This window comes from Alosa pseudoharengus, unplaced genomic scaffold, assembly GCF_046254945.1.
Source record: "Alosa pseudoharengus isolate Yale_2024_CS ecotype anadromous, Long Island Sound unplaced genomic scaffold, YU_APseudo_1.1 YU_APseudo_1.1_scf_22, whole genome shotgun sequence".
Classification (NCBI taxonomy): domain Eukaryota; kingdom Metazoa; phylum Chordata; class Actinopteri; order Clupeiformes; family Clupeidae; genus Alosa; species Alosa pseudoharengus.
In genome coordinates, this window is record NW_027468680.1 from 30660151 (window position 1) to 30683308 (window position 23158).

Here is a 23158-nt window from a genome sequence, read left to right on the forward strand (position 1 = left end):
TGTTCCTCTCTCGGATTTAAACCTTGCTACTACATAATAGCTTCCCATCAGTGGGCGTTGGTGATCGAGTGGTTTTGAAGTTCTGCTCTTATTTTGCGGATGCAGATTGGTTTGTTCTATTCACCGGTGTTACCTTACTTTTAGATGAGCAGATACATACAGAACTTTGGCTTGAGATCTTATCAGATAATAAAATATTTTTACATTAATTTTGTCCAATATAGCACGATTTTGTAGTTATCTGACCTGTCTTAACTATTAAAGAATACAAAATAAATAATCATGGAAATCAAAATAATATCAATTGCCATCTTTGTTATATTTGTGTGTCTTTCTTATTCTGGCTAATCTTCGTAATTAGCTACAACAGAGTTGTGCCACAGTAACTACTTCTGAGGTGTGCTTAAGAGTAGCATGTTTTACCCTAAAGGGTAACCTGTGCACCCAACCATGGGCCAGTTTTAGGCATGTAAAAAAGAAGAGCATTTGAGTGTGAGGGAAGAAAAGAAGGCAATGCTTCTGAGAAATGCTCAGCTGAAGCTTGAGCTCGGAAAGCGAGCTGTCTGCCTGTGAGTGTGGTTATCCTTGTCAGTCAGCTGAGAGGCAACTCCCTGAGCTTGCAGCTCTTACCTCTCGCCTTTTTCATTTCCTGTGTGCACGGTGCATGCAGTGGCAGCAAGACGAGGCGCTCGCTTATTCTCTCGTGTACTTACTGACTTAATTACTCAGGGCAGAGTGTCTGGAAGGGAGAGAGAATAACTCAGAAATTAGTTTTTATTTATTTATTTATTTATTTGTGTACATTTTTACCACCAGCTCTGAAAGTCTTGGCAGGATAAAGTTTTTGTGTCAAACATGTTTTTTTTATTATTATTATTTATTTATTCACATTCATTACTGATTTATTGCTTTTATTTCTTTCATCTAACAAAAAAAAATCTCACTCAGATTGTCTTGTTTGATCTGTGTTATTAACAATGTTTCTCATACATAATATAAAATTATATTTTGCCTGGGGTGATATGTAAAAGCTTATCAAGTGTTTGTGTTAGTTACAGGTTAGGAGCACAGATGGCTTGAGAGTGCACTAAATACTCTTATGCTATCATGGGGTTTCTGCCTTTGGGAAAAGGCGCAATATCTTGACAGCCACAAATGAATGGAGGAAGAGACTAAAGGGAGCAGCGGTCCCGCCTCTGTCCTCTCCCTGGCCAATGGATTCCCAGCTCCGTGTGCAGCTCTATTACATCATTCTCTCTGGCTGCCCTTAGCCAATCACCGTCAACCTTCCCACTGACATCACTAACTAGCCAGTTCCCTCCAGCAGCCAGAGCTTCATTTTCTGATCTGCTTTTGTGCTAAAATGGAGGCTGCTTCCTTGCCTTAAGTGGATTGCCTGGTTGAGTATAGATGTTGACATGCAATAAAGCTGGAGGCAGGATGGTTGTAGATGCACCAAACTCCAACGGGCCTTTTCAGCCAGTGGCCCTAATGCACTTCAGAGGTAGGCTGAACACTTTTATTGTCATTTGTTTGATCCTGAGAAAGGAGATCACCCTTCTCTCATTTCCTTACTCTGCCTTGTGTGTGCTGCTTTAAAGCTATCTGTTTTGAGGTTTGATTTGTCTGCTCGCTGTGTGTATTTTCAGTTTAGAGAGACCACAGGCTTTGTTGTTGTGAGGAGGGCGGTGTGCTAGCTGGCTAATGCTGCTAGTTGGTAACAGAGTAGCCTAATGTATCGCTCAAGCGTTGCATGCAGAGCTCAGAGGGGAGAGTCGGCTGTAAAAAAAAAGCTAGTTTTACTACCCTCTGCCCATCCCCCAGCCTGCCTGCTGATGTCAAAGGAAGTGAGATCACAGCTCTGGATAGGCTTGTGTGTGTGTGTGTGTGTGTGTGTGTGTGTGTGTCTCTGTGTGTGTGTGTGTGTGTGTGTGTGTGTCTCTGTGTGTGTGTGTGTCTCTGTGTGTGTGTCTCAGTATGTTGGAGTTATCCAGTAGAAGAATCTGTATTTTATTTCTTATAATGTAACAAATCACAGGCCATTCAAAATGGGAAACATCAGGCATTGCCCTTGCTGTCCTCTATTACAGTCTCTATCCCCCACCTCTCTCTCGCTCTCTCTCTCTACCCCCCCCCCCCCACATACACTCATAGTGTGTCTCTCTCTCTCTTTCTCTCTCCCTCTCTCTCTAGTCTCTCCTCTCTTCACTTGTGCTCCTGTCCGTTGACTGTGATTTGCGTTACACTCCAGTTCATCTGGTCACAAATTGGCCTGAGGGTGTAGACGGCCTCTGCAGCAACGGCATCCTCTCCCTCCCTCCCCACCCTTGTCCTCCTCTCCTTCCCGGGCAAGAAGGAGAGAACAGTGCAGGAGAGGTCGCTGGCTTGGCCAGTACACGGGAGACCAAAACTCACTGATACCTGACAGCCGTAGTGAAAGAGAGCATTCAAATTAAGCAATGGCATCATCCGAAGCTGTCTGAATGAGCAGCTATACAGAACGAATCTCGGAAGCAACACAGCTCAAGCCAACAGTTATTTACCCGCTACACTGTATTGACAAATGTATTGACTGGCAGTGATGAACCATCAACCCCCACCCCATGTCAGATTGTATTTCTTCATGTGGAGGAAGGGACAGTTGTTTTTGTTTCAGTGGGGCTGACCGGCTCCCAAATACGCTTTCTGTGTCTGTCCCAACGGCCAGGCATGAATGTTGAACAGTTTGAACTTTCGCTCGTTGCGTTGCAGAGGACGTCTGGTCCTGACAGGACTCTGGCTCAGTGTGTACTTTACAGTTTCTCACCCTGTGTGGATTTGGAGTCCTCAGGCCATGACAAGTGGAGCAAAGCAGAGCAGAGCAGTCATCCATCCAGCGTGCCTTTACAATCTACACTGGGACGCTTGATCAGGAGTACAGTACATTCCAGAATGTAAATACATGGCAGCATAACACACTTCTGTTACACCCCCCGCAACCCTGTCACCCTTCCCACCTCAACTGGGGTATTTTAGGCATGTGGCGAAACATTATCAGCGTTATGCAATCCGAGCCATCTACCCGACTGACACACAGTCAAGGTGGTCAGGCCAAGGGGTGCGTGAGAACTGATACCGAAAAAACACACGTCCACACCACGTCGCAACAAGCCTGCCCCTGAGAGCAGTGGGCCGGCCCTGCGCTGTGAAGCAGCAGCAGTGGACCAGCAGCATGGCCTGTGGCCATGACACTGCTGCCCCACTCTGTGGTGGACTATATGTTCCGACCTCAATCATTCACGGTCAAGACCACCGCTATTTCCAACATATTAACAGAATATAAAGGCTGTTCTCTGTATAGAAGATTTCTAATCTGTGTAATCGTGTAATCTATCCATGTGGAGTATCTCATTTTATTTAATGTATTAAAAAAGGCATTTCATTGTTGGCAAAAATGAATTGAAGTCTTGGGAATCTCGTGTCCAAGGAATAAGTGCAACTGGAATGGTGGCCTCTGTCAAATGCCCTTTGTCAGCAATTTAGGTCAGCGGGTACATATGTATGGCCAAACCTCGAGCCATCCTCCTGCTCCCCTCTCCTTTTCTCTGATTCCCCTTAAACTAGAAGTGCGTTCCTCTCAGCTGGGATGAGGTGTGTGTGTGTGTGTGTGTGTGTGTGTGTGTGTGTGTGTGTGTGTGTGTGTGTGTGTGTGTGTGTGTGTGTGATATGTCCTCTGGCGTTTACTGGCCTTTGTGTAAATCTACCAAAATTAGGGCAAGTTCTTTACTAGTTTCACTGCCTGAGTTTAGGGACGTCCTTAAAAGGCATGGGCTGGCCGTGTTACCCCTACACACTTCTCCAGTTGTTTGAGTGCTCCGGTGATGTGCTCTGTGCAGCCCTGCACTTCTGTTTGGATACAGGAGGACCTGCAACCCAGTGAAATTGTTCTGTACAAGTTTGAAATGAAACATTAACTTGAACAGATGATATCCATCGACATATATAAATTGGGTGTCTTTAAATGTAACCTCCAGCTATTTGGTGGTGGTATAAATTTAGCATTTGCAAAAGATCATGGGGTTTTTGTCCTTTGTTATCATGGAATGTCGACTCCTCTTCATAGAGGGCATGTTGAGCAGCATAGCTTGGTATCTTAAAACATTCAGGTGAACTGTAAATGCAATAGAAAATCCTGATGTGTTTGCAGTCAAAAGATGACAGCTGATTAGGGAACTCCCAAAATGTAATTGCTAAATCACAAATCACATAAGGAGAAGCTTGAGGACAGACCAGTATTATACAATATATCATCATTATCAGATGTTTAGGTGCTCAGAATTCCCCCATGATGTGTTGCCTCTGTACATATTTCAACAGGCTTTAAAAGCTAATCTTTTAAATAAACCAACAGAGGGCTGTGTATTGGATAGTGTTGGTAATTGGTGGTTTAATTAATCTTTCTACACTACAGTATGTTGATCCAGAAAGGGTTGTATTGTTTCATTCAACAAAGGCAGTCAGCAGTGGCAAGCGCACCCTACTTTATTCACATATATAAAAAAAAATCCATAGTTACTTATTCATTATTCATTTGAATCACATACCTCAGACAATTCAGATATAAGGTAAACATACAATAAATAAGAACAAAGTTCTTGGTCTTTGGGATTGTGGAACATGGATTCCACGTGGAAGTACCTGGTGTACTGTTAAGCTTTGTAATTGAACGGCACAATTCATAGTTAAATGTTATATATGCCACGTGCCATGGCCTATGCACGTTGTCAGTGTAACTCCTTTTGTTACTCTCTGTAGCACGTTTGATATTGCTCATAGTTTCGGGAAAGCCTTCAGTAAGGGTGGGAAGGATTAAACGTTTAATGACGTGAATTTTCTAACCCACTCTAAATGCCTCCTCAAGGCAGGGCTCCAGGCAGGAGGAGTCTACAAGTAAATGTACATGTGGAAGTTGTGGGTGGGTCTTAATGGGAAGACCTTAAGGCGTAACTTTGCCGTTGTTCGTTTTTGACGGCCTGCAAAGCCACAGTTTCAACAAGTTCTCATCACAAAATACTGAAATCATGGCTGGCCCCACAAGGCTAGGGAATCCCCAAATGGCCTTTTAATGTAGCTACATTCAAAAGATGTAACAGGGGGGAAACTATTTAACTGTTATATATGATTGCTTCTTTTTTTAAGTACTATTCGCTGTCTGATTGATACTTTCTCAGGGATTGAGCAATTTTCCTTTAAGGAAGACTTGTAAAGGAGTATGTGAAATACTCAAGGGAAACATAAGGAGGATGCTTTCAAAGTAGATCAGCTTAATTGGTGTATTTCCCCAAACCTTCCCCATTTAATTTTCATTTGTGTTGTTTTGCTTGCCTCAACGGGTTTAATGAGCTATGAAAAGCGTATCTTGCATTAAGTACAAAGCTATTGCCACTGTCACCAAAATAAATTTAGATTGTCTGAGTGGCAATTCAAAGTGTATTTTACAGTATTGCAATACAAAAGCAAAACCTAGGCTAACCTATTGCAGGACAACGCAGCACATCAAACCTCATTTTTAAACTGTAGCCTACAAATCTTCTTACAAGAAAATACTGAACATGCCAGTAAGTGTGAAGGACTCCCTTCATAATGCTTTCCTCCAGTGTCTGATGTCTTTGATGGCTGTGATTCCAACCCACTCAGAGCAACCAACTTCAGCCCCAGGCTGTGATGATGATGATGGTGGTGGTGGTGGTGATGATGACTGATGATGGTGATGACGATGCAAGGCCTTGTCTGACAGCAGCGAGTCCCGAAATGCAGCATGCAGATTTGCTCCCGCGGTACCCGTGATGGATGTGCCATGGCCAGGCATGCGCCGCTCTCATGTGCGCTCGTCAATACCATCTCGCGGCACAAAGTGGCCAGCCCCCGGAGCGTGGCGTCAGCGCTGCAGATGGCTTATGGGTTATGGTTGACGGACTGGCATGCGGGCCAGGAGAATATTGACGGGAGGGCTGGGACGGTTCGTCAGAACTTACTCATCAATTGGATTTTAACAAAGAGGAATGGGGGTGGGGGTGGGGGGCATTGCAGAGGTCATATCCCTAACGCATTCACATTGATTGGTCCAGGCTTACTCACTGGTGTTGTTGTTTGAACAAAATATATCTTGGTTGATGCACCTTCACTGGCATAGAAAGCTCATCGGATAAACAGTTTGTTTTTGCCCTGCTCACTTTCCCTGTCCTGAATTACTGCATTACCTCATGTGCTGTTTGTGTAGCGGTTTCGTCTCTGTTATTGTTAGAAATCACAAAAAAACGCAGGGCCCATAATACACCTGCTTGGTGTATAATAAGAAACCAGTGGTCAGATGGGGGGCAGTGACTCATCACTGGTCATTTTTATTTTTATCCGTCTGTTTGTGGCTCTTTTCGTTTCTAGCCGTGGCCTGATAAGTGTCCATTTTTGCTCCCTTGTGATGAGCGTCATGTGTCTCCTCTGTTGCCTCTGTGTTTGTCCTCCCTGCTTGCTCAAGTTGATTTTATGGAGAGTGCCAGAGGTAGGAGAGGCGATGAGAATACTCAGGCCCAGGCTGATATATTTAGACCTGTTCTTATTTGGTCAACCGCAGGGGGGGAAAAAAGCACAAAAAACACTCAGAGACCAGTGATGTTCCATTAAGGTTAGATTGTGGTTAGGTTGAACCATGACGCAGTGTGGCCTAAAAGAGAAATGAAGATTGACACTAAATTGTATGCACTGCCACAGTAAAGATGTGTTTGCATTAAAGGTTCCTAATTGAATGAATAGTGAGTTGAACTCTTTAAGACTCCTTAATACCTTTTTTGTATGCAAAAGATTTAAGAAATGTAATGTTGGTGTGCTATTCTGCTTCTAAGACCCATACAGTTTCCTCTCCTTGTATAGAATCTAAACATACTCTATTCAGGAATCCTTATGCTCTAGGTTACTTGGAAGAAATGTGTTTACTTGTTAAACACAGGCTAAGCTTGCTCGCTAATGACTTCCTTACACATATATACTTTACCCCCTTTGCATTATTTGTGTGTGCACACATGTGTTTCTGTGTAAGTTGAACTGCCCCTAAAGAAACCTGAACTTGACAAGTTCGGTATACAATCTCACAGACGGTTCTAGCAGTCCCCACACTCTGCCACTCAGCTAAATTGTGTGGTGGATAGGAGCTAGTTGGCACATATTTGTTGAGGTGTTCTTCATATGCAAAATGATATTGGGAACTTATCTCTATTATGTGCTGCGAGGCACAGTTTTTGTTTTGTCCTGTGAGCACAAACCTCTTTAGTCCACCCCACCACCACCACCCTGCCGGCCCTCTCCCCCTTCTCCTGTCAACACAACCTTACCTGACAAATAGGTCTGTGCTGCTGTGGAAGACTGTTGCCTAGTTACAGATATGGCCAGCCCTGTGTGTCTAAATAGTCAGTCTCTCTCTCTCTCGCTCTCTCTCTCTCTCTCGCTCTCTCTCTCTCTCTCTCAGGGGCTTGCTCTACCTTTCGTTGCACGCTCTATAGTTCTGTCATATCCTCTTTATCACTCTCTCACTCTCTCTGGCTTTCTCCTCATCCCCCACCTCTTACTCATCAGGTAGCCACGGTGTACTCAGCTGTAATGTACCCAGTGCCTCCAAGTGACACACAAGAACATTGTATATGCTGGGTGCACGCTGCGTACAGTGTCTCTAATATACCACATTATGCCAATTTACATGCTGCTGCTGGTGTCTCCTCATTCGTAAGCTTTGCCAAGCTCTTGGACCATAGCTTTCATGAAAGCTTTGGCAACATCCCCCCCGTGTTGAAACGGAATAATGTTGAAAGGGATCTGGCCTGGCTGTTTTGATGTTTATGTTCTTCAAGTATGCCTGTCATGTGGTGTGGTGAAAGCAAGAGGGCTCTACTGCTTCCACTCATTTTAATCTGAACAGCGGTCCGGATCAGTGCTAGTTTAGGTCCAGAGATGACTGCTTATAACCACACACACTCTCACACCTCTGTATCACTCATCATATCATCATATCACTCATATGCTGTGATTATCTTAAAGCTGTAGTCTGAGACTCTATTTCTCTCTCATAGATGCTCTCTGCAATTGAGCTTATTGCTCCTCTGGCTGTCCATTCACTGTGTGCACTTCAAAAAACAACAGCCCTGGCTCTGTAAATAGGAAACAAATATGGTTGCGTGGACTGAGCCACAAACAGTTCCAGCCTATCAACACGTTGCTTTAGGGGCATGAAGACAGGGGTGTGATTTGATAGTCTGTTGAGCTGAAATATCAACCACTTTTCTCCAGAATTAAAGACCCAACCTTTAACGCTGCCTTTGCTTTGTCTGTCAAACGAAAAGTGACTGATAGATAAGGATGCAACCTTGTCCCTGACTTTGGTACAATGTTGTATTAATACACAGCATAATATGACAAATATTCTGTAAAAGAATGTCATTTGGCAGCCACATTAGAACCATCACCAGTCGCTTCTTCCCACTGAAATTACACATTACTGGTCATCATCATTATTCATCTACACAGACACACTGCATAGTCTAGGTATATCAATCCAGTGTTCTGTATTTGCAAGCAATGAGAAAAGATGCCATACAACATTGCCTGTAATATGCATCCTGTCCTGGCGCTTTAATCTAAATAGATGTTTATGTTTCTTTGTTTATGTCACTCTCAGGTCATTTGGTTTGATTATGGTTTAAAAATGCATCCAGTTATTGCACCCAACTGCCTTAAATCAGTGTATAGAGTGTGTTTGAATATAACAAAAAAATGGTATAGAATGAAGAGCATCACATGTCCATAATGCTGGACGCGTTGACCTCTGACCCCCTGGCTCTCTGACCTGGCCCTTCACAGATGTAGCCCCGGCGGAGCAGGAGAAGCTGTTTATCCAGAAGCTGCGGCAGTGCTGTGTGCTGTTTGACTTTCTGTCCGACCCCCTAAGTGACCTGAAATGGAAGGAGGTGAAGCGGGCGGCGCTGAGCGAGATGGTGGAGTACATCACCCACAACCGCAACGTCATCACCGAGCCCATCTACCCAGAGGTGGTGCACATGGTGAGTCACACCAACCGCCGCCCCGGCAGCACCTCTCTCCTCTCCTCGCTCTCTACCTTCTCTCTCTTTTTCTCACTCCCTCTCCTCCTCTCTGTCTTTCTCTCTCTGTCTTGGTCTCACTCTAACTCTGTCTCTCTCAATATTTCATTCTCTCTCTCTGTCTCTCTATCTCTCTCTCCCTCTCTCCCTCTCTTTCTCTCTGTATTTGTCTGTTACTTTTTTGTTCTTTCTCCATATTTTCTGTCTCACTGTCACTGTCTCACTTTTTCTCTCTCTGTCTCCCTCTCTGTATCTCCTGTGTCTCTCGGTCTGTCTCTCTCTCTCCCTCTCTTGCTCTCTTCTTACTCTGTTCATCCTCGCCCCCTCTCCCTCTCCCTTTCCCTCGCTAGCCGCCCTCTTTCCTTTGATCTTTCCCCTCTACCCAGGAGCATAGAGAGCAGCCCAAAGACCTATTCCTTTCTCTCCTCTCTTTCTCCACCTCTCTTTTTCTCCCTGTCTCTCTCCCTCTCTTTGTCTTGTTTGTCTGCACAGCTGTTTTCCTATCTCTTTATCGCTCCCTTTATCTCTCCTCTCTTTCACTCTATCTCCATTGCCTTCTCTTTTTTCTCTCTCTCCTCTCTCACATGAGTGTCCTGTGCTCCTGTGTTGAAGTAGGCTGGCATAGCCTGGCCTGTAAGCGTCTCTCTCTCTCTCTGAGTTTCTTGTGTTCTCTCTCTCATTCCCCTTTTCCTCCCTTCTTCTCTGTGGTAGATGGACGGAATTTGCCAGAAGTGGATAGCATTGTATAGCCCACACACACACACACACACACACACACACACACACACACACACACACACACACACACCCTTGAGCGGTCATACATGTTGGCACTTAGAATGTGATGGTGTCCCCTCGGCTGTTTTTGCAGCCCAGTGTGGTTTTTGTTGTTTGGATGGCAGATAGCAGAAGATGTTCTGCAGCGCAGCACACCGCTCAGGCCTTTGGCACAGCTCTGTGTGCACTTAGCAGCCACTGAAGCGCCTCATCTTACCTCCCACAAACCCCTTGTGCTGCTCATGGAAGTCCTTATTCAGTGAGCCCCCCCCCCCCCAACAGGACAAATAAAATGATCTAATTGGTTGTTGCTCAAGGTGGGCAATTTATTTTATGCAGTGTGTTGAAATTCAAATGTGTCAAATTGTCAGAGACACGATTATGGTCCAAACAACACAACCCCCCCCAACCCCCCCCCCCCCCCCCCCCCCAAATCCTCCTTTAGGCACAGGCTGACTTTGATGTGCTAGGCTTTAATCATCAAAGGCTGAGAATGGAGATGCTAATGGATTATGGGTAGAGCGAGGTGCGTTTGGCTCGATCAGATTAGATGAGCACTTGTGTCCTCTCTTCTGTCATGCGTGCATGTCTTCCTTTTTTAACATGACCATCTTTGATTGTCATGTTCCGCTTGACTGCTTTTGATTGTGATTACCCCCTTTCAGCTGGCTGGTCTGTCTCTGTGAATGGCTATATTATATTATTGTGTTATTCTGTTAAATAAGAGTTTCCTTATTATTATCCAACACTAAACATTTATGCTCACAGGGCAAGGAAAGGCATGTGTTTAATCAGTGCTTGTGCTCCTGCTAAAATGAACAGTCCTTAGGATAAGTGAAACTTAATATTGTTAATGTGATGCCCTTTATTGTAATGTGTACTTGTACACTGAAGGCGATGGAAGATTGATGTTGTTAGTGCCACACTGTAGAGTTTAATCATGCTCGCTGTTTTCAGGACAAATAGTTTACTTTTTTTTGTAAGACTACATACGTCTCAAACTCACATGCACTCACACACACACACACACACACATATATATATATATATATATAGAGAGAATGAAGCTAATGCTCTTGGGTTGATCCATTGCAGTTTGCTGTGAACATGTTCCGTACGCTGCCCCCCTCATCAAACCCCACAGGGGCCGAGTTTGACCCTGAGGAGGACGAGCCCACTCTTGAAGCCGCATGGCCGCACCTCCAGGTATGTGTGTGTGTGTGTGTGTGTGTGTGTGTGTGTGTGTGTGTGTGTGTGTGTGTGTGTCCGTCCAGACGCCATGTTTAAGGGGGGTGAGCAGTGGTGTTCTGCAGAGGCTCAGGGTGGGATAGCTTTAGGCATGACCGCTAATATAACTTGCATTGGAATCTTCGCTCACTCACTACAGATTTGTAGATGCAAACATGCCGGGGTGATTCCCCTTTGCCTCTTTGATGTTTGTTGTTCTGCATTGCTGTTGTCAGCTGTTGTTGACATATCATCTGATACTCTCCCTAATTGTGTTTTCCTTTTTCTCTCCTCCTCTCTTCTTCTCTTTCCGCAGCTTGTCTATGAATTTTTCCTTAGGTTTTTAGAATCTCCTGACTTTCAACCCAATATAGCTAAGAAATACATTGACCAGAAATTTGTCATGCAGGTAAGATCAACCTCATTTCTTTCCACTCCGTTGCCATCATGTTATGTCGTGCCATCTCATATGTTTTGAGGCCCCTGGTGACATTTCTATTTGATTTACCCTGCAGCTTTTAGATTTGTTTGACAGTGAAGACCCACGAGAAAGGGACTTCCTGAAAACCACCCTACACCGGATCTATGGCAAGTTTCTCGGCCTGAGAGCATACATCCGGAAACAAATCAATAATATATTTTATAGGTGAGTGAAGGCTGGCGTGAAAAACGCTTTCCTGTCACCTACATTCATCTTGACGGTATTGCTATTTGTTTTGTTTGGTAAGTCTTTTTGTACCAAGCAAAACCTCAACAAAACTAATCAAGCTTATTTGTTATACTTTTATAGATTCATTTATGAGACAGAGCACCATAACGGAATAGCTGAATTGCTGGAAATACTTGGAAGGTAAAGTATATAAATTAAAGCTAAGTTAAAACTTTATGATTTTTGTTGAAATGTGAATATAAAAAGACTGTTATTGATATGTTAACAGTTTGCTTTAAAATATTCTTGAAAATGTAATCAAATAGGATTTCCTAAACAATGACTTTTGTTCAGCAGCTGTCTCTGCCATGTACATCGATACACAAGATTAAGCTATTGTATCTTCAATATCTGCTGCTGTAGAAATGTCCTCTTTGTGCTTTTGCGTTCTCATTGTGGCTCTGTGGTTTCAGTAACTGGCTCCATATAAATGTCTTTGCTGTGCTGTTGTTATTTCACAGTATAATCAATGGCTTTGCCTTACCGTTAAAAGAGGAGCACAAGATTTTTCTGTTGAAGGTGCTACTGCCTTTGCACAAAGTGAAGTCACTCAGTGTCTACCACCCACAGGTATGTCTGACTGACACTCTCTCACCCACAGGCGGATATGACTCCATCTTGGGCTTAATGTTACTGTTGTCCCATCCCCAATGCCAATTAAGAGATATTCATAGCATGAGTCATGCTCAAATCTTTACATTATTATTCAAACAGTCTTTTTTGGCAGCACTAATACAAAGGTGTTCTGAAAAAGTTATTTTATATTTAGTTTTTATTTTAAAGTTTACTTTCATGTGTCATTAAGGAGAACACATCTCAGCATGGCAGAGTGAAAACAAACATTAATTTGCAGTTTTGTTGTGGAAGAAACACTATTCACACTTTTCACAACTTTTTGTACTCTTACAGTTGGCATATTGTGTGGTGCAATTTCTGGAGAAGGACAGCACACTTACTGAGCCAGTGAGTTGTTTTGTCGTGTGTGTGTGTGTGTGTGTGTGTGTGTGTGTGTGTGTGTGTGTGTGTGTGTGTGTGTGTGTGTGTGTGTGTGTGTGTGTGTGTGTGTGTGTGTGTGTGTGTGTGTGTGTGTGTGTGTGTGTGTGTGTGCCTGCCTGCCTGCTTGCTCACATTAAAATGTACTGAAGAGGGTGACCATGTCTTGTTCCTCCTATGCCATGATCCAGATTCAAATGGAGGATTTTCATTTCTTTACTGATCAGATATAGGGTAGAGGATTCTAAGTCACTTAATTGCTTGTTCTTATTGTTGCTGAAGTATTCACATTTGCATGTATGTTTATTAATGTCATAGACGGGCCGTGTTTACAAAAGAAATCAACTGTTGACAAGTAAGCATGCTATGAAAAGGTCTAATGATGTACTACTGTGATGGCATTATTGGTTATTTAGAAATGTTGCAGTGCCTTCAGACTTAGAAACTGAAAGTCACAACATATCTGTGAAAACAAAGCAGGCAGGTATGTGATGCTGTTCTAGAGTGTTACTCATGTTTATGTAAGATTTGTTCACAAAGTCTATTTCATGTTGTACATGAGTGACTCACAAGAGGTTGCGTACACCATAAGCTCCTTCCTAGTATCCAGTGTTTTAGAGTCACTACATGGCATAAGAAAGCACATTGTTAATGAATCAGGTACACTTTGTGGTCTGTAGGCAGGATGCAGTTGCTTATTCATTGTTTGTCCCCAAAGGAGGATCCTGCAGGTGTATCCTTGTATCCGACATACAACCATGACCTTTTGACTTTTTGTTGCTAGGTTGTGATGGCCCTTCTCAAATACTGGCCAAAGACCCACAGCCCAAAGGAGGTGATGTTCCTCAACGAGCTGGAGGAGATCTTGGACGTCATCGAGCCCTCGGAGTTCGTCAAGGTCATGGAGCCCTTGTTCCGACAGCTGGCCAAGTGTGTATCGAGTCCGCACTTTCAGGTGAGTGTGTCATGCTCTTCGTCCCATTGTGTAACTGATAGAAACTGAGGTATGTGACAGTAAAAATTTTGAATTTAGACGGTTTCTTCGCAGCTAATGAGTAGAAAATGCATGGTTTTGTCATGTAAGGACTCTGTTCATATTGTACAGACCTTTTAATGACATTTTGAGTCTGTTAAGAGGCAAAAAAGGCACGTTTAGATGATGCCCCCAGTCCTAGCATTGTAGCTTTATGGGAGTACTGGCCATTAGCTGCAGCTACTCCAGTTTGTTAGCACCGATTTTGGTCATTGTTTTTCCTATCGACAGTACTTTGAGACGTGTTGCAATCAAGATCCATGTAAAAATCGGCTGGAATGCTAATTAGCTCATTGAATTTGTGGTCATAATAAAACCAAAATATGATTCGATTTTTTTTATAATTAAGGGTTTGGATCTTTTATTTGATTAATGAACGTAATTGTAAATATAATGGAAAATATGATTGATTATAAATGATTGATTGATTGTATTTTATTATTATAGAATATTAGTGAAAACATTAACCCCAGAAGCTGCCCACCCACCACACCATACTGTTTTGTTGCACCCACTGACAGATCTTTCTTTAGAAGTGGTATTGTTTGTGAATCAAAAGTGCATCTGTACAGTTTTAAGGTCACCCTCTGCCTATCTGGTGCATCAGGCTAGCACCCTGCTGTTGAGCAGAGCGGCTCTTGGTGACCGCTCGGTGTGTTATGAAAGCTTCGCTCTGTAGGGGCTCGCGTTCTGTGTTCCCTCTCTCTCTCTCTCTCTCTCTCTCTCTCTCTCTCTCTCTCTCCCGGCGTCGGAGATGACTCGTGTGTCATGAGGAATCTCACTGACTCATACTGAGATGAGCTTTGCTGTGCTGTGCTAAGCTATGCTAACACTAAGCTAAATTGTGCTGTGCTGTGCTGAGCTATGCTGAGATGCTACAGTACACTAATACTAAGCTGAATTGTGTTGGGCCTGCAGGTCGCAGAGAGAGCGCTCTACTACTGGAACAACGAATACATCATGAGTCTGATCAGCGACAATGCCGCCAAGATCCTCCCCATCATGTTCCCTGCCCTCTATCGCAACTCCAAGACCCACTGGAACAAGTAAACTCAACCGCCATCACAACTCCCCACAACCCCCGCCCCCCTGTGTCGCAGTGACTCATTCCCCCAAGGTCATTTGAATGTCAATTGCATGCTCCCCCTCCGCCCTCCCTCATCCTTTGTGTCCAGTCTCTGCCCCTACACACCCTCTCTGCTCACGAGATCTAAAATTAAACTATTGGATGTGACTCAAGCGTGTTACGGCTCGAACGCTGAGGCTCTGTCCTCAGCACATTGTGGGAAGAGAGCAATGTCACTTGGGTGTTTGGATTTGGATATACCAGGAAATAAGGATTAGGAATTCTTTTGAATGCAGTTTAAATGCAAAAAGGACAATTGCTCAATTTTAGTGTGCCCTCTCTTTAAAAAATATACTTCTTCTCAATGACAGGTTTTGCTTGTAGTATCTTAGTCTTGATTTGTCTTTAGTACACATCGGACTGCTCTTTTCCTTGACCTTCATTTACATTGTGATGTTATTTGTCATTAAGTTGAGCCTGATGCTCTTATTCAGTGTGACTTGAATTAACTAAAGGGCCAGTTCCCCTGGAGCTACTTGGGGATAAATGTCTTGCTCAGTGGTGCTGGACTTGAACTCACAAGGAAGGTCCGATCCCTAACCACTAGACCACCACAATTAATGTTTTTTGGTTGTCTAATTCTCAGGACCATCCATGGCTTAATTTACAACGCTCTGAAGCTCTTCATGGAGATGAACCAGAAACTCTTTGATGACTGCACGCAGCAATTCAGGGCAGAGAAAAACAAGTGAGCAAAGCAAAGCCACATATTGTTCAACCTTTTGAAATCATTATATAGTTTTTATCACCGTATATGTGTTTTCTAAGGTCAGAAAATAAATATTGCTTCACATGATATCTGTGCATTCTGTGTATGTTGTTTCTCTGTTTGTGGTATTTATTTATTTTGTCTGAGCATTGTAAACAAATGAGATAAAAGACCTGAAGCAACAAGAATACTAATATTCTATGCCTTCAGCATGGCAGAATTGTTTAAATGTCTAGACGACAAAAACAAAGGGGGGGACATCTCCAGGCCACATCTAAAAATGTACATATGTGTTTTGTGCCTGCGCAGGGAAAAGTTAAAGTTGAAAGAGAGGGAGGAAGCCTGGATCAAGATTGAGAATCTTGCCAAATCAAACCCACAGGTGAGTTTGTCTCAGAGTAAGGTGATATTTGACCTGTGTCACTGGCATGGAATGATTTGATCTTGGACATTTATCAGCAGACTCTACAGCAGACTGGAATAATGTATCGTATTTCATGCAGTGCCACCTGGGTCTATGTTTAATAAACAGTTAAGGGTGCTGAAGCTGAATGACAAGCTAATGCCTGGCCATGCTTGACACTGACCCTGCCCAACAGAAGGTTAATGGAAATTATGACCCTGATACAGCATGGCTGTACTTCCAAAATGAGTGTCAGCCTTGTTCCTTTGCTTTAGCATACGCTAAAGTCAACCATCAACGGAGCTTGCTTGGTTTATTGACCTTCAGTGAAATGGCTGACATTACTTCACTTTCCCATGTTGCTAATCATTTATATCAGGTGTCGGCCACAGAATGACATTTGCTATGCCATGGCACAAACTTCTACTGAAACCTGACTGAAATGCTACTAGTCATGTTTGTTTCAAGATGCATGTATGGAATGACGCTTTCTTTTGTTTTGCTTCAGAAAATGTACTCAGTCTATTTCTCTACATCACTCAATCACTTTCAGGAATGCCAATCTCCTTAACCTCCACCATTTGTTTGTCTAACTCATCTCCTCCTTTGCCTGCAAAGCTGACTTATCTTTTTAAAATTCATCCTTTTTTTTCTTCTTTTGTTTTTCCTTGCAATAGTTCCTTATGTATGTTGATTCCTCTGGCCACAGTAGTCCCGTAGAAATGGAGACTGATGGTCCTTTAATAGAAGATGTTCAGATGTTAAAAAAGACTGTAGCGGATGAAGCCATTCAGGTAAATGTTGGTTTTGTCTGTTCCTCTACAGTTGAGCATAAGGTAGCTCTTTCTCTTTCTCTCTCTTTTGAAAGGTATTGTAAGCCAAGACTAGATCACCGGAATCAATGAGGTAGCTTTAGCTGTGCTCTTACTCATCTACTTGTTGTGTGTCCTATTCATTTGCATGTTTTTAATGAAAAAACATATCTTGTAGATTAGGTTTTTATAACTTGTGTGTTCATCAAGCATGGCTGCATGTCCCTTTAAGATGACAACCTCTTTAAAACTAATCTATTTTCATTAGTGCTGTCAAAATCAACATGTTAATCATCACGATTAATTAAAAAGAATGGATGATATGAAAATAACCAAAACATAGGCCTACCCATTGGTATCACTCTTGACATGCAAGCAAGAGGAGAAAAGGGCAAAATAACACTCCAACAATAGTCATTTTCAAAAAAGGTCTCTCCATTTTCTCTCTCTCTCTCTCTCAGCCTCTTTCCCTCTCTCTGTCTTCTATATGACTGCTGATTGTTTCTCTCTCTCCCTCTGTCTTCTTTTTCATATTTACATGGAGGATTATTGACCTTATTGAAATGTAACTGGCACAATTGGAAATGTAACTGGAGCAATTAATTAGATTAATCTTTTGATCATTTGACAGCCCTAATTTTCATACATTCCATGGACTGATTCAAGTAGCCTATGTCTAACTGGGAGTATTTCTTGATGGTCTCGCATATCAAAATGATATCATCTCAATCTCCAGCACTAAGAAAAGACTGAAGTGACCGTTCAATATAACGATTAGCCCTGTCTTATTCCAAGTCTTGTAGCCATCGAAAGTGAACCAATACTTTTCAGAGCTAGTGATGATTTTATGGAATGGATTAATGCTTGTTTTAATGTCCACAATTTGTTTCACATGAAGGTTATACACATTTCATGTGTTAAGTCATGTGTGTCAACTATGTATTGCCTTTGCTGTATACTCTCGTTAGGCAAGATAGTTAAGACATTTTTGTAATATTAATTACAGGTGTCCATAAATTGACAAAAAGTCACAATATGTTTGACAGACAACAATTTAATTGTCTTTAACCAGTGGTTGTCACAGTAGGCCATTACAATATAAAGTAATGCTATGGACAGAAGCAGCCCATTACTGATGATGTAGCACAATAAGTGAGATTCACTGCGATTCTCCCGTCCTCCAACACCGGAATTTACTTCACTGTCAGCTACTCAGCTGTTATGTGAAGTCCCAGAGGTCGCATACAGTCCTTGAAAACCTGACAGTCCAATTGACAGTTAATTAGAGGAAGCGCTAAAGAATTAAACTGGCTAACAGCTTGCGCAGTTAAAAAAAGAAAAAAAGAAAAAACAACTTGGCAGCAGTGAGACAGGCTAGTGCTGAGCTGCCAAGGTTTGATGTGGCATTTGCAGTCTCCCACGGTGTAACCTTTACACACACTTAGATCTGTTTGGCTGGGCAATTTGAAAAAAGGACCTTAGCATTTGATTGTGTTGATTTGTTGACAAGTGGATCTATACTTCTAAATCTTGTTTTGTTTTTTACTTTTTTTCTAACGATTATTATTGGTCTGGCACGGTGTTGCCTGGAACAGATGAATATTATTAAAAGCATGTAGTGTTTTATCCTCCCTTTTCCTCAGAAAAAACAATACTTAAGGGGTTTCTCTTTTTTGGCCTTATTACTGTAGGTGTAGCACATAATGATTTAGCTCAGCTACAGTCTGTTAATGGTGTTACTCTGAGGATCAGTGAAGGGAAAACTATTAAGACTCACTTTTGTAGTCTGCTCAGGGCAATTAATTGGCCCTCAACAGAGTTTGTTATGGAAGGAAATAGAGTAGCATTAAAGGAAATTATATATCCAAGCTGTAGTTCCGCTACAGAAGAAGCTAACCCCTTCCCATTACTGCTCCGTCCAGATCCAGAGAGACCAGCGAAAAGACCGGCCACTGGTGCGCCGCAAGTCCGATCTGCCTCAGGATATGTTCACCACGAAAGCCTTGGAGTCCCATCGCCGTGCTGACGAAATGCTGACCGCTCACGACGGCCAGTAACTGTCCAGCCCTGTCTCTCCCATCTCTTCTCCCAGTCCACATCCATGTGCCCCCCCCCCCCCAATCCTCCCCGTCCTACCCCGGAGCCAGCTCCTCCCCCGCCCTTGCCCAGCGACGCTGGCGTTCAGCATTGGAACATAAGCAGCACAACGTCCCTGCCCCCTTTGCCCTGCACCTAAAGAAAAAACTAGTTTGTCTTTCTCAGGTTTTTATTTTGTTTTTAAGTTTAGGAAAGGACTGGGCTGCATCTCTTACTCACCCCCCCTCTCTCTCTCATGACTTCTCTCTATTTCTTTCTCTCTTTCTCTCACTCTCTCTTGCTCTGTGACCTCACGGTTTCCCCTTTCATCTTCTTCTCCACCCTATCAGTTCATCCAGCTCCATTCTAGTTTCCTCCCTCTGAGCATCACCTGGCGTACATGGCATATTTTCCTCCCCTTCCCTCTGTCCTTCTCTGTGTGTACATCTGAGAAACACGATGACAGAAGCTCCCGCCGGTAGCATCTCCTCTCTCTCTCGGCGGGACGCAAGGAGGGGCCAGAATGCAGATCGAGCGCCCAGAGGGAACAAAGCAGGGACTTGGGACTGTTTGGAGAGGGAATTCTGTTTATTGTTTCTATTTGGTTTTCTCTTTATTTTTCTCTCTTTCTTTCTCAATCCCAGAAATGTTGCCAGTGCCAACACCTTTTATTTTCGAGACCATTCTGTCACTATGTAAATGTTTGTGTGTTCGTGTGCGCGTGTGTGTGTGTGTGTGTGTGTGTGTGTGTCTGTGTGTGTGTGTCTGTCTTTGTGGATTTCTATGCTGTCAATCAGGTGTGGCTCTGGGGGGGTATAGGGGTGAAGTGTGGTCTGCCTTGTGTCTCTCGCCATTAATATCTTTTATTTTAAAACGTGTTAAAGGTCTGGTCTGATAGGAGAGGGATATAAGGGCTGGAAGGATTTCTTTCTCTCTCTGAGAAAGGGGGGATGGATGCGATATGCTGTGGAGTTTCAGTGTAGATCGCCTTTTTTTTTTTTGGTGCCATGACAGAAAAAAAGCTCACAACTTTTATGTACCCATACTTTTTTCCAGGGTTGTTTTTCCTTTTGCCCTCTTTGGCAATATGCTCACCGTGACATGGTGGGATATTGACGGTTCAAACAATGGTACTCTTCTTTCAAATGGAGACACAGGACTTCTGTCAGGTGGCAAAGTGGCACAGCAGCACCGCCCATAGTGCTTTAGCCGACATGGCATGCTGCTTACCGAGCAGAACTCCCAGCGGTCCACCTCGCTCTTCTGTGCTGTACCCATCTCCAATATTGCTGCTGTGTAGCCTACTCTACATTCCCTCATCTTTGCACTTTTCTCTTTCCTGCACACACACACACACACACACACACACACACACACACACACACACACACACACACACACACACTCTCACTCACTCACTCACACACACACACACACACACACACACACACACCTGCTGTCCTCATCTGTCTTTAGCAGACCGCTATCTGCACATGTTGGCTTCAGGCCACATCAGAGGACTATGCTGTAGTAGACACCTGCAAATCGAGGTGGAAGAGATGGATATCTGGCTTTCATGTGAGTGGAAGTCATTAGACGGTTACCCTTGTAATGTGTAAACTAGAACAGCTCATAAAAAGGCCGAGCTCTCGGTGCATGCATATTGCAGATTGCCCTGACCAGCAAAAATCTCAACAAGTTGCGTCATGTATTATTGTGTAATAGTGACAGTGAAAGGTGACATTAGCTATCAGCTTGGCGACATAAGATGCCAGTTGGACACAGTGGTCATTTAGGATGTCAGGCATTCAGGAACACACCACATCAATTAGCAACAACCCAACAAAAAACAAACACTTGACCAGTGAGCTGTCTCATTTTCTTTCTCCAGTCAAAAGCCTGGACTTAGGACTGGCTGTCCAACCAGAGAAGGCCCAACCGTGCATTGATTTAAAATCTTGTATCGTTCACCCCCAGCTTGGCCCAGGTGACCTCTCTCTCCCATGGCTTCTGTATCTCTCTCTCTCTCTCTCTCTCTCTCTCTCTCTCTCTCTCTCTCTCTCTGTCTCTGTCTCTTGATCCTTCTCACTCAGCACTTTGCTGTGGAACGGAAAGGACTGTTATTTTGTTACATAAAAAATGAGAGGCGCAAAAAAAGCGCCCCTCTCCATTTTCAAAGATATGTTAGTGCCTTTCTATTACCAATGTAGATGTAGGAGAATTTAAACACATGAAATCCATCAGCTGGATAGAGGAGAGAACAGGAGAGTTTGGCAAACAAGGCACTATTTGCTCTTCCCTATACGATGTCATTCTCTGTTCTCTTGCACAGGTATTTATGGCAAATAAGCATTATTGAGACATGGGCATGTTCACCTACAAATATACTAGTGAGGCTGACAAATTGATTGTCGCTATATTTTAATCTCTCTCAAGAAATAGAAATAGAAAAGATGATAAATACATGACCGTTCATGAGATCTCCACAGATGAAACAGTCTATTGAACTACCTAGAAGCACTTCCTGAAAACTTGAAAAATTTTAACGTTTTTCTTTTATCTTTTTGGTCAAATAGGCAGTTTTTGTCGTCAGTCGTGAATCTATGTATGTATCCTCCCAGCATGAATACATGAGTATAAAACCCTAAACTTATGAGGACGATGTTAATATATCTTTTTTTCCAGTGAAAGTGTCTTTCCGTACCATTGTTTGAACTTCCACACATGAGGATGTTCAGTATGCTTCTTATGGCCTCTCTCTCTCTCATTCTCTCTCTCTCTCTCTCTCTCTCTCTCTCTCTCTCTCTCTCTCTCTCTCTCTCTCTCTCTCTCTCTCGTGTAAGAGTTGTGTTAATATTTGCTCGGATGTTATCAATGTAATGGTGACTACTACTAACCCCCCTCAACCCCCTTGAAAAAAAAGAGCAAAGACTGAAGGAAAAACTTTCACCAAATTGTTATTTTACAATAATAACCCCTAAAGAATGCCATGGTGGTGTCGTATGGTGATTTTGATTATGTGGGAAAATTTTGGTTTTCATTTTGTTTGTGTGTTCAAAATCTGTTCTGCTAACTTTAGCTCCTCAGATAAGACTGAAATAATATATTGTTTGAATTATAGAAAGAAGAAATAACATTTTGGCGACTTTTTTTTCTGCAGTCACTGGTTCTTCACTGTAATAATTGCAGGTTTTCATTTCTGCATAAGCTTTCCAAAATATTATAACATGACAAGTGTCCTTTCATATTACCTGTATTATACAACTTCATTTATTATTGTATATATTAAATACTTTGTTTTACGTAGTGTTATATATCTAGATTAATTTGTACAAATGGTCTCATGTACAGACATAAATAGCAACTGCAGAACACTTGGAATGTGGCACAAACCTTTTTTCCATTTCTCTGTAACTGTCTACATCAGGAAAATGACTATAATATTTTTAAATCAGTTTGTAACTCTACAAAAAATGTTTGTTTGACCATTCTTATGTCTGTGGCAAGATTTTATTCATTAGCCTTTCATTGTGTGCTTTCTCCAACCTAAAGTGGTGTACTATATAGAATGAATAAAGAGAGTATGTGGATTTATATTTTCATCCAAAAGCACTATTGGAGTCTCGTCCCTTTTGTCTCCTTTTGATTGCCATGAAGAGATGAGTTTGGCATATTCACAGTTCATTGGATATGAAGGCATATCTATTGTTCATAGATCAATTTATAAAAAACTAGATGTACCGCAGAGCGGTAGAAAATATGACCACCGCCCAGTCTGGCACATTTTTTCCACAAAAATAAGTCACGCTTGTCAAATTGTGTTCATTTCCTACTTTGTTCCTGCTTAGCTTCAGTAATTCAGCAAAGCCAGGGTATGTGCTGGTCTGGCTGCTAGCTAAAAACAAAAGGTGAAAGGCATATGTGATTCTAACTGTCTCACTGAATTGCATTATGCACACTCAATTCTTACTGGTATCTGCTAGACAAGTAGGCTACCAAAACATGATTAGTTCATAGATTTCACATGTAAAATACATTTTATACAACCCCACACCCATCTTGCCTGTTCATAATTCTGAGAAATTGTTGAATTGTGTGCATGTGTGCGTGCGTGCATGTGGGTGTGCCTGTGTGTGTGCATGTGCATGCGTACATATATCTACTGTGTGTG

General features: G+C 42.7%; 1 protein-coding gene across 4 annotated transcripts in view; it reads left to right on the forward strand.

Annotated features, from left to right (window-relative positions):
- Positions 1–22599, forward strand: part of ppp2r5ca (protein phosphatase 2, regulatory subunit B', gamma a) — a 30120-nt gene extending 7521 nt beyond the window's left edge. The window contains exons 1-14 of one of the 4 annotated variants that reach the window (XM_076299686.1): positions 962–1504; positions 8884–9083; positions 10995–11105; positions 11443–11535; positions 11642–11772; positions 11917–11976; positions 12297–12405; positions 12745–12798; positions 13613–13783; positions 14780–14907; positions 15574–15675; positions 16006–16078; positions 16777–16893; positions 18834–22599. In XM_076299686.1, the coding sequence (XP_076155801.1) occupies positions 1411–1504; positions 8884–9083; positions 10995–11105; positions 11443–11535; positions 11642–11772; positions 11917–11976; positions 12297–12405; positions 12745–12798; positions 13613–13783; positions 14780–14907; positions 15574–15675; positions 16006–16078; positions 16777–16893; positions 18834–18968 (1578 nt within the window). In that variant the 5' untranslated portion in view covers positions 962–1410 and the 3' untranslated portion in view covers positions 18969–22599. The other 3 variants (XM_076299689.1, XM_076299687.1, XM_076299688.1) reach the window with 3 other exon arrangements.
- The last annotated feature ends 559 nt before the right edge of the window (positions 22600–23158 follow it).